General features: G+C 53.1%; 1 protein-coding gene across 5 annotated transcripts in view; it reads right to left on the bottom strand.

The window, feature by feature from the left end:
- Positions 1 to 924: 924 nt before the first annotated feature.
- The window catches only part of CDK12 (cyclin dependent kinase 12), a 22,910-nt gene continuing 12,501 nt past the window's right edge, over positions 925 to 11,333 (bottom strand). The window contains exons 6-14 of one of the 5 annotated variants that reach the window (XM_042891025.1): positions 10,900 to 11,089; positions 10,045 to 10,101; positions 9,851 to 9,952; positions 8,774 to 8,851; positions 8,190 to 8,306; positions 7,469 to 7,600; positions 6,548 to 6,762; positions 4,550 to 5,008; positions 925 to 2,600 (exon numbers count right to left, since the gene is read on the bottom strand). In XM_042891025.1, coding sequence (XP_042746959.1) covers positions 1,927 to 2,600; positions 4,550 to 5,008; positions 6,548 to 6,762; positions 7,469 to 7,600; positions 8,190 to 8,306; positions 8,774 to 8,851; positions 9,851 to 9,952; positions 10,045 to 10,101; positions 10,900 to 11,089 — 2,024 coding nt within the window. In that variant the 3' untranslated portion in view covers positions 925 to 1,926. Of the gene's footprint in view, positions 2,601 to 3,534; positions 3,989 to 4,549; positions 5,009 to 6,547; positions 6,763 to 7,468; positions 7,601 to 8,189; positions 8,307 to 8,773; positions 8,852 to 9,850; positions 9,953 to 10,044; positions 10,102 to 10,899; positions 11,090 to 11,333 lie in introns of those variants that run through there. The other 4 variants (XM_042891028.1, XM_042891027.1, XM_042891029.1 and 1 more) reach the window with 4 other exon arrangements.

The following is an 11,333-nucleotide window of genomic DNA, read 5'->3' as shown; positions in this document are numbered from 1 at the left end:
GCCCCCCCCCCCCCCCAACGCTGTGCCCCAACCCCCGGCCCTGCAGCACCGCTCACAGCCATGACAGCACATCCTCCTCCCCCCCCCCCCCACATCCTTTTGTCTTCTTTGTACAGAAGCCCCTCTAAAAAAAAAAAACAACGCCAACAAAAGCGATGCAAAAGGAGGAGATGATGGGGGGCGGCCCCCCTTCCCCCCCCCTCGCTCTGGGGTGACAGCGGGGTCCTTCTGCACCCAGCCCTGCTGCCTGAGCTGCACCCTCAGAAGGGCTGATGGTGGGGGTCTATGGGGAGAAACCCCCCCCGTGCTCTGCCCCACAACAGGATGGGGGGGTGGTGGTGAGTAGGGGGCAGCTGGCACAGAAGCGGAGGCTTTCCATGCCTCGCTCAGGGCCAGGAGCCCCCTGCCTCCCACCCCCCATTCCATTTTAAGCTCAAAGCCCCCAATTTGGCCCTCAGCCCCCCGGGGTTGCAGCGCTGCTGCTTTAAGGCTCAGGTCCTCAGTGCAGCTTTACTGCAGAGCTGCCCTTTGGGGACGTCAACCCCGGGGGGGTTCAGCGCTGCGTGGGACGCAGGGAGAAAAGGCAAAACGCCACCAACGGCTCCAGCAGCAGCGTGGTGGGAATTCAAAAATACATATAAATTAAAAAAAAAACAAAACCGGAGAGGCGACTGCTTTATTTAGTGCACTCTGCATCACAGAACCCCCTCCTCCTGCATCAACCGGCCATGAAAGCAAAGGGAAACCAATGAGAAGAACCCAAATCTCCCAAACCTGCGCCTGGCAGCAGCGCCCAGGTCCTGCAGCCCCACGGACTCCCATCTGTTCAGCACTTCAGCACACTGTCATCTCAAATTAAATGAACAACTCTATGTTTTCCATAGGAAAGGCCTGCTCGGGGAGGAGGACAAAATAAAGCTCATAAATATGTACCTTTGTTTTATTCGTCTCTTTTGTTTACGTCTCATTGAAATGGACACCGAGGGGCGGCGTTCTGCGAAAGGAGAAAATTGGTGGTCAGTGCTTCCTCCAGCACAGCACAACCAGGGGAGCCCAGAGGTGCTGGGACGGCCTGAAACCCCCAGGAGCCCCCGGCCTCAGGCAGAGCCCCACCAGAACCGCTCTATTTTTCATCTCTCTTTAATTAATTTTTGTTTTCCTTTTAAACTTCAATTCTTCCACTATTTGAGAATCCCAAAGAATTACCTGGGTGTAAAGGGAGGCGTTTCTCTTCGGCTCTTTGAACAGAAAAACCAAAACAAAGGGGGGGGGGGGGGCGGGGGGGGGGAAAAACAAACCACCCAATGCCAAAAAACCAGTTCCTACTGCAACTCCGTGGCAGCAGAGAAACCCAAAGAGACCCCTTGGCAACGCCGGCGTCCCACAGCTGCTGAGCGGAGCCCTGGGGGGGGGTCGCACAGCCCCAAGCGCCACGGCCCCGCTGTGCAGCCCAAGCTGGGGCTCCCTGCAACAACAGCTTCGTTTTTATTCTTTATTCTATTTCTTTTCTTTTCTTTTTTTTTTAAAGGGGAATTAAAAAAAAAAAACACCAACCAGCAAACCAACACCATTTTGCTTTGGGATCAGGCCGCCCCCCGGCCCTACCTGAACCCTGCCCCGCTCCTCCCTGCACGACGCACCGCTGCCCTCCTCGCTTTCATTTCCTCCTTCCCCCGCGGCGGTTTGTTCCATTCAGCCCGTTTTACACAGCTCCCCCACCATCTGCCGGCTCAGGGCACGAAGCTCAGCGCCGTTTTATTGTCGCTAACCAAGCACAGGGGTCCGGCCGGAGCGCTGCAGAGAGGCGCCGGGCGAGCGAGGGATGCAACAGAGAGCTTTGCAGCAGCTGAGCGCGGCCGAGACCCGGCCAACATCACGGCGCTACGGTCAGAAGCGAGGGAGGGAGGCGATGGCGGAGGACGAGCATCAATAAGGAACCCCCCGGCCCCGGCCCCCGCGCGAGGGCGCCCGGCCCGGCCCGCGGAACGCCTTCCCGTAGGGCGCAGCCTGGGCCGGGGCCCCCCAGCCGTGCCCGGTTCCTGCCCCACTGGAACCGGCCGTCCCCACACCCAGCTCGCTGTAGGTCTGAATCTTGGCCTCCGGGTGCACCAGCGTGTTGTTGCTCCCCTCGGTTTTGCTGAAGGATTGCCCGACCGAGTGCAGCGCCACGGGGACTCTGGTGAAGCGGAGGTCCTGGTCCCCTGGGAACTGGACAGAGCCCGTGCCCTGGTAATTGCTCGTCTCCCCGAGGTGGCTCACGGAGCCCAAAAAGGTCCTGCTTTTCCCCAGAGGCTGGGCAGAGGGTTCCAACAGCGTCTGGCCAGAGTTCAGCTCCTCGGCCCCGAATCCCCCATCAGAGCCGTCGGCGCTGTAAGTCCTGGACGAGTGGGACCTGCTGTAGTCAGCGGAGCGCGCGGGTTGGTGCTCGGCGTGGCTCAGAGGCTCCTCTTGCTGGGAAAAGAGCTGCAGCAGAGCAGCTGTGACGGCCGGGTTCAGCTCCGGGGCTGCGCTGGAGAGGTCTGCTTCGGAGAGAGGCGGCGGCGGCGGTCCGGGGGGCTCAGGGGGCCTCTTGTCTGGTGGGAGAGCGCGAGGAGGACATGCTGTGGAAGGGTTACTCCTTTTAAACAACATCTTAACAACCACGCGAGCAGATATCAATACATTTCTACCAAGTAAAAACGAAAAGCAAACAGCCCTGCCGAGACCATCCGCTCTCCAGGAAGCGCCGGAAAAAGAGGCGGAGAATTCTGAAAGCTGCCATTCGGTGTGAGATCACCGCTCACGTTCCTTAACGTTCTCCCCGCATTCACCCCGGTCCCCCACGCTCCCAAGCGCTCAGCAACAGCTGTCCTAACACATGGGCATCCGCAGAGGGAATTCCTGCTCCCGGATCAAAGGCTAACGGGGAGGCAGGCAGATGCAGAGCTGCGCGGAGCAGCGTTCCTGGAAAGCAGGGGGACCCCGGGGCCGCGCTGCCTGGCGGCGGCTGCGAGCCGCTGTGCGCCCTGCAGGGCGAGGAGCGGCGCCGAGCCCCGGCCGCAGCCCCGCCGAGCTCCCAGCCCCGCCGCGGCCCCTCTGCGCTCGTGGGTTTTCGCTGCTTTCACCTCGTTCAGTACGATCCCAAAACCTCAACCCACGGCTCTCGCACCGCCTGCCCTGCCACACGAGGATCGGCCCCCCTGCTCGGCCCTCCCCGAAGCAGACCTGAAGCAACGAGAACTCCTATTTCTAAGGATCCCTCCTAGCAGAACCAGGGCGTCCCCACCGGCTCCCAAAGCACTTGGGTTACGGTGCAAAAAGCTGGGAGCAGAGCTGGGGGATTCCTCTGCTCGAGCACCACAGCCAGGGCTGCCACCCTGCGCACCAACCACGCTCACAACAGCGGCCCTGAGCCCCAGAGCAACACCACTGCACTGCTTTGGTCTCACCCACCACCAACAGCATCGGCCACGGGGCAGGAAGGCAATTACTGGCGATGATGCGAGAGGCCACCAACACCTCGATCGAATCAGATCCTCAAATCATGTGCAAAAGTGGTTATTAAAAAGGTCAAACTTTATTGTGAAAACCAGTAGTCTTCCAGGACCACCCCTCCACCCGTATCCATCAGTCCACTTTAAAACTAGATTGTATTGAAATCCAGAAAACAATCTTCAGGTAATTTTAAAGCTAAGCTGATCTGGGGACAGCGCAGCATCGAAAATAAACAGAGAACAACGTTATTTCATCGAATCTGCTCTACAATAACCTAATTATATTCCAGTACTAGGGCAAAAAAAAAAAAAAAAAAAAAAAAGAAGAAAAAAAAGGAAAAAAAAGCACAATCACAACTGGCTTGTGGTGGGCGGGTGTGTTGAAGGCACGAGAACACAGCACGTTCAGCTACATTGCAGAGGAGTTGTGTATCGGGCCAAAAGAGGCTCCCTGGAGAGTCTGAGACAACTCAGGAGGCGCTTCTACAATTTGGTGAGGTCGTCACAGGATGTTGCTAATAATTCAAAAAATCAACAAGAAAAAAAAAAAGACATGGAGACATTTACACTCACCTCTGGAAATGGAGTCCAGCAGCTCGCCGCTCAGGTCTTTCACTCGCCTCTACCTTGCTGGACAACAACCTGCTGCCTCAGCTTGCAGAGCTGCACAGCTCCAGCACGTCAGCCCTACACACACTGAACTGGGCACTGTGCACCCGTCCCTCCCTCACAGGGCTCTCCAGTATTTTGCTTCTCATGTTCTTTACTGCTTTTCTTTTTTTTTTGGCCTTGGTTGAGCAGGAAGGTGGAAAAAAAAAAAATACTTGGGGCGAGTAAGAGAGGGAAACCTGCGTAACTGCACCGTGCAAGAAGCCGACCTGGGTGCCGCGTTCTAACACCCAGCACTTTCCTCCTCCCATCCTCACCCCAGGCCCCACTTCACCTCCCCCGACAGCCCTCAGGTGTCTCAGCTCCTCCTGGCCGCAGCTGAACCACAGGCACTCGTATGGCAGCTGGACTTTGCCAACCAGGCGCACGGCATTCGAGATGCACGAGCGGCGCTCACGGATATTTACCTGTGCTTTCCTCCTGATGCACTGTAGGGGTTTTTCTCAGCCCCCGCTGCTCGCTGCTCTTCTCCCCATTGCTTTCCTCCAGGGTTAGGACAGGCTCCTGGCTCTTCATCAGCTGACTGAGCAGAACGGCCAGCACGTTCTGCATGTCTCCCTGAGCACCGGCTGCTTCTGGAGTCACCTGCTCCTCCGGTGGCTGGGCCTCCGTGGGTGGCTCTTCTATGGCTTCCTCTGCTGCTGCTGCTGCTGCTGCCTGAGACTCCTGCTGCTGAGTTGTGGCTTCTGTCAGAGCGTTGATGGACTGGTTGAGAGCCTCCAGCTGCTGCTGCATCTCTGGGTTAGAGTGTACATTTAACAGCTGGGCCATCTGTGGGACGCTCAGATCAGTCTGGCTCTGCAGCAAGTTCAGTAAAACAGCTAGTTCACTCTGATTCAGCTGCTGGGTGATTTCTCCAAGGCCTGCTGGAAACACAAGAAACATCACGGAAAGGTCAGAGAATGCTGCATCTGACTGGTTTGTAATCATGACACCAGCAAACCCCTCTTCTCTGCAGGCCTGGGGAAGGCATGCAGGCTGCAGAAGGATTCCAAGGCAGTTTGCTCAGCTTCCCATCATCAGCTTGCCCCCTCCAGCCTGCCATCAGATCTGAGCAGCGCTGCAGCAGCACCCCGTGGTACTGCTCACACACTGCACTCACCCAAGGCTACAGTTCAGCACTGCTCTGCGAGCAGCAGAGGGAAGCTTTGCCACTGCCCCCAACAGAACCACACACAGCTGCTTGTTCAGACCAGCACAGCTGAACCAAACCTTCCCCTAACCGAGGGCAGCCCAAGGATCACACTGCTGGGCAGCCACACCAGTCAGGGCAGCAGGCTCAGGGATGAGACTGGAAGCCTTCAGCTCACCTCACAGCAATCAAAGCAGCACCCCTTCCTGCACTAGAAACCGTGTTCCCAGGATAGAGGCAGTTTGGGATGGAAGAAGGGGGTTTTCCACCAGTGCAGCAAAAAAAAAAAAATAGGTCATGCAGAAGGCAGCTCCTCTCTGAAAGTTGGCCTGGGAGCAGAAGGCTCTGTCCTGACCTTCATGCAGCCAGGCCAGCCTAAAACACAATCTTTACACCTCCCCTCTGCATCATGCTGGACCAGCTGACAAGGATGACCCTTTATACTGACCCTGCAAGTCAGATTCCTTAGCAAGCAAGGTGCACAAGTTTGGTTTTAGAAGCTTCCAATTAAGCCCCCTCTTACTGGTAGAGAACTAATGCTGCTCCTCTGACTGCCTGTTAATCCAGCCACAGCCCTTTGTCCATCTGCCATGTTTCACTGAACACATGGACTGCACATTCCCCAGAGCAAGAACTGTCTTCTCTGCTACTCGTCTGTAGAACATTTGACACAAAGGAATCTTCAGCCCTATCTGGTATTGTGCAAGGCTTCTAGAGACCAATCAGCACAGTCTGGGGGAGCTCTGGATATCTCCACATTCCCAAGAATCAAAATACCTCCCCTCCAACTATTTTTGGGACATCAGAATGTTGAATGTGGTTTTGGCAGCGGTGCACAAGCAAGTCCCTGCGATCAACTGATCTCTTCAGTAAGGAACAGTGTGCAGTAACATCCATTTCTGCCATCAGTCACTAGTCTTTTCTCCTCATCTTTATATATTTGATCAACAGGATCAAATTTCAGCTCAGCTGCACATTGGTGAGATGGTTCCCACCAGCCTGTTATCTATTACCTCACTGGTCAGAGACTCAGGGATTCCTTGAATTATTCTCTAAGAAAGCAAGCATGTGAACCAATAACAACTCCTGAAGAGCAGACAGAGAGCTCTGCAGCCAGCAAAAAAGTCAGAACAGAAAGATTCTGCCCTTCCTGTACAAGTCAGATCATCAGACTGCCTTGAAAGAGAAGTGAGCCCCCACACCCGCCACAAACTGGAGACAGCACGAAGGTAACATCAAGAGGAGCCTTTTGCAGGCCAGACAAGGCACTGACCTACTGCATCTCCAGCACCAGCCTCTGTTTTGAGCTGGGCAGGCTGTGGGTGCACAGGACTGCTGTTGTTTTTGACAGTATCTGTGCTTGTAACAGAGGTAGTTTCTTTCCGAGAAACTTTTGATAACGGTGGCTCCTCCACTGCAATCCCACTCTGCCGCTGCCGTCGTCGTTTCTTGCTCCACAGCTCGTGGCAATCCTGCCAGTGGGGAAGGCTGAAAGAGAGCAAGACTTCACAGGTAAAAAACAACAAAACACAGCACCAAAAACAGCTTGGAAGACAAGTGAAAATTCTTAGTGCTGTATGAGGAGTGCAGCTGCTCCTCTAAATGCAGCCACACTACTAAACCCAGGAGGGGCGAAGGGAAGGTGGCCCAACTGCACGTGAATCACACAATCTGCACTGGAGTCTCGCCCCTGAATGACTGGATTTGCTGCCATCCACCTCCTCCCATTCCCAAGCAAATGTACATTCATCTTCGAGAGTATGGTGGCTTGAGGAAAGCAGCTGCCTTTAATAACCCTGAAGGAAATGGGAATCTCAAAAGCTGCTATCCTTGCATGCAAATAAGCTAGAGCAGAGTTTTATAGCCTGACTGAGGTGGGAGAAAAGAGCTGCCAGTAGTGGCTCTTGAACAGCGTTGCACTCTTCTAGCCAATTAACAAGCAACGTCGTCAACAAGGCTGCCCATCCTCCATGGCACAGAGGACAGGGATCTGCTGCCTGCTATTCCCACATCTTCCAACTGCCTTGGAGCACCTTACAAGCATGAAGCCGAGCTTTATAAAACCAGGGCAAAATGAAAGAAATCCAGAAGTTGTAACTTAATTCCAACCAAGAAGGCAAGACAAGGCCAGTGGCTCCTTCCTGAAGTTCATTAGCAGTGCCCACCACAGCGAATGACGGCAGCAGGAACTTACTCTGGAGGTGCCATTTTGCTGAGGTCAACGTCCTTAAGGAAGTCACTCTGCAGGGCCTGCTCTGCTGTGCAGCGCTTGCCAGGGTCCAACGTCAGCATGTGGTCCAGCAGGTCGAGAGCAGATGAAGGAATGCTGTGTGGGGAGCAGAAAACACGGCTGAGCTAAGGGGTTGTTCTGAAGAGAGCAGCAGCAGGCTTTCAGAGATGCTCAAGAGCAATAAACTTGGGCTGCACAGATATCTAAGTGATGCACAGCCCACAGACATCATCAGAACAAGCCACAGATACGCAGTATTTCTCGTCTAATCTTTCCTCGTTTACAAAGAGCAACTTTGCTACGAATCCCACAAGACAGTCACACAACTACGCACATCTCTGAAGTGAGACAGCCTCAGCACCGTGAGAACGCCACGCTGCCAAGTGTGCTCTCCAGGTGCAGACTGCCAAGGCCAGACCCTCACAAGGAGCGTTCCCACGTGTGCAGAGGCAGGGAATCCCTGCAGAGGCACCTCAGGCAGATGAGGCAGTCAATGCACGGCCCAGCCTTCCACAAATGGAACAAACCCCTCACGGCGAGGGCTGCCCGAGGGCAGAAGGTAAGGATGGGAAGCATTGCTTCATTCTGCCAGGCAGCCCGGAGCCAAAGGACGGATCTGTCACACGCTGCAGCAGGAGGCCACAACCCCACACAGCTGCTCGTCCTCTCTACTATGGAAACTCACAAGGAGAACTCCTCACGCAGGCGCCTTCGGTATTGCTTCTTGGGTTTCATGGTGTTGAAGTAGGGCAACTTGATGACATCGGGCCACACCGCTGGACAGGGGCTCCCACAGAGCCGGCTGAGAAGCAGAAAAGCAGAGTTTGATCAGCAGGTGAAACAGTGAGAAGGGTCATGGGCTGAAGTGAAGTCGCTGCCTTTCTGAGCAACCTACAACAGCCTAGGTGTGGGCATGCTTATAAGAAGTATCAAATAAACCCCAAGTTAAAAAGGAAGAGGAAAAATGCTCACTTAAGCTTATAAGCTACCCATCAAACTGAATTTTCAGTGTGAGATATAATTTAGGGTCACGACTTCTGCGTTCAGCTAGCTGCAGATCTTACTGCAGGTGCACGCTTAGCAGCCACACACGTGGGTGGCGCAGACACCTAAGATGCCCAGCTGTTTACACGTGCAATATTTACAATATTTACTGGTCCTATTTTGCAGGCAGATTAGAGAAAGAGGGCTTTTATAATACAGCAACTACGTGCATGAGCAGTTACTGCAGTACCTCTTTCTCATAGGCATGCATGTGCAATGCTTTACCTGATTAATTCAAGCTGAGCCAGTTCCAGATTGGCTTGAAAAATAGGCTTCTTTGTAAACAGTTCCCCGAGGATACAGCTGGAAAGAGGAAAAGCAAGAGGTCACGACAGAAAACCCTTGGGATGATCGTTTGAACACTGCAGCATTTCTGTTCGGAAGCGGATCTGCCCAAGGAGAGTTATTTGCATCAGGGCTTGTAGTTGAGAGCTGACAAACTAACCTATGTGTACAGGCACCAGTTCCACGCAGCTGGGAAATAACACCAGTCTGGTTAATGTGTCACAGGCTTCACACTTTAACTCTTTTCAGGGGAAGCAGGACGTGTTAACACCACGATAAAAAAAAACAGGCAGGCGTCTCCTTTTCTTCCCACTTATCTTTCCAACTTTACTGTCAAATTTTGGGGGATATTTGCTGGCCCAAATATCCTCAGCTGTCAGCAGTGTGCTGCTGGTCACTGCCAAATCCAGCACACAGCCCTGCACACGCAGCTGTAAGGGACAGAGAAGAGACAGGGGACAGCTCTGACTCAGCCAGTCCTTAACATCCACCCTCAGGCCTCCTGGCAGGAATGACAAGCGGTGCCAAAGATAGCTGCAGTCTGATACAGACACCTGTCTGCTGGAGCTGGCCTAAGCCCACTCCTTTGGCACAGGACACCAAATAGCAGCTGGACTTCACAGCCAGAATTTCCCGCAGTAATTGGGAGGGCCTGACTTTCACTTCTTTGTTGTTTGTGTACCAAACCCCAGGAGAGGTTTGTCACCCCTCCTGATCTCAGTGGCACACGAGCAGCAAAGGTCAGCTGGCTGTTTTTAAAGAGGGAGAACAGACACTTATCTTCCCTTTTATATTGACCTCTATGACAACACAAAAAATACCCTTATTCCAGGACCTTTCACTAGTAGCTTCAGCTAGGTGCCAGTCACTGCTGGCTTATAGCATGGGAACACCCTGAAAGCGTCCAGCTGGAACAGACAGAGCTCAGCACAAGTCCAAAGCTACCTCCCCTTGCAACCACTGTGTGCACGAGGCTCCCAGCCCTGCCGTGACAGAAGATGGAAGCCAGGCACTCACCCACAGCTCCACACATCTATGGCCGGCGTGTAACGCTCCTCGCCTAGCAGCAATTCTGGAGGTCGATACCATAAAGTAATGACTTTATTTGTGTACGGACGGCTGCAAGGGAACATCCAAATGTCAGCTGGCATCAAGAGGCACGAAACCCCCACAGAAAGCCACCGTTAACCCCTCTGCTCCCCATGCCTCACCTCTCCTCCGAGCTGTAGAGTCGGGCAAGTCCAAAATCTGCAAGTTTGATTTGCCCACTGAAAGACAAAAACAATCACTGGTTTGAACTGCAGCTGGCTCACATTCTGCAGGCAGTGAAAGGTAAGGAAATCCCCCGGTGCAACAGAAAGGCCTAAACGAGCAGCAGTGACTTTTGGCTACATCAGATCCCATGCAGTGCTTCAAAGAAATGAAGTGTGATGCTTCAGCCTCATCTCTATCACAGTCCTCCCAACAGACCAATGTCCCAGAGAAATGTTTTCAGAAGGACAACCAGACACCTGGGTGCACTTACATGCAGTATTATTCTCACAAGCTTTGCTTAGGGTTATCGAGATAGCATCCTGATAATTAACAGAAATTAATAATTGTAAAGCACTCTGATGAACCATATCACTGCCAAGCACTGCTATCTAAACAAGAGAGAACTCGTGGAGATGTGCTGCTCTCGACCCTAACCCCCAATGGTTTCCAATGACCAGTATTTCTGCCAGAATGCCATGGAGACGAAGGACACAGAGAGACCCGTTTGGTTTCAGCTGACACAAAAGCTGTCAGCCTCCTGTGGACAGACTGCTACCACCAGCAAGCGCCACAGAAGGCAGTCAGGGTGTCAAGAGCCGCGCTCCCAGCCAACGACAGCACCCAGGAAACCAAGCACTTAATGACCTGTCACACCACTGGTGGAAACACACAAGGCCGTGTTTCTGTGGTGTGTGGGCAGCTCCTGTTACTGAGCATAACTCCAGGTGAAGACAACAACTGGGTTCTTTCAGCTGAACACGAGGCAGCACAGGGGAAAGAGGCAGGAGGGGATTCCATCCCTGCCAGGTTACCTGTTGTTCAGTAAGATGTTGGAGCACTTAATATCCCGATGAAGGAAATTCTTTTTGTGACAGTAATCCAGACCTTCCATTAACTGTTTCATGAAAGACTTGATGTGGTCCTCTGAGAAATGTACCAAGCCAGATTCTAGCAGCCCCATTAGGTCGTGGTCCATGTACTCAAATACAAGGTAAAAGGCACCTGGAATAATACAGAAAGAAATAATTAAGTTGAGAAAGGAGAGATCAAGGAAAAGAGGAATGAAAGGACATGCAGTTTGTTGATATATATGTATATATATATATATATATCAATGCAACTGCTTTTCTGACTCTATAGGAAGAAATGCAATGCGTCCTTTTAAACCTGCTTCCACCTCTGCATGGTGAAAACTCACACTAACCTCAACCCTAACCAAGCCTAACCTCAACCCTAACCAAGCCTA

The sequence above is a fragment of the Lagopus leucura genome, unplaced genomic scaffold, assembly GCF_019238085.1.
Source record: "Lagopus leucura isolate 7727_CA_CO unplaced genomic scaffold, USGS_WTPT01 259-6_obj-0_obj, whole genome shotgun sequence".
NCBI classification, from domain to species: domain Eukaryota; kingdom Metazoa; phylum Chordata; class Aves; order Galliformes; family Phasianidae; genus Lagopus; species Lagopus leucura.
The sequence above is the reverse complement of the archived record's forward strand: the minus strand, read 5'-3'. Positions and strand labels throughout refer to the sequence as shown.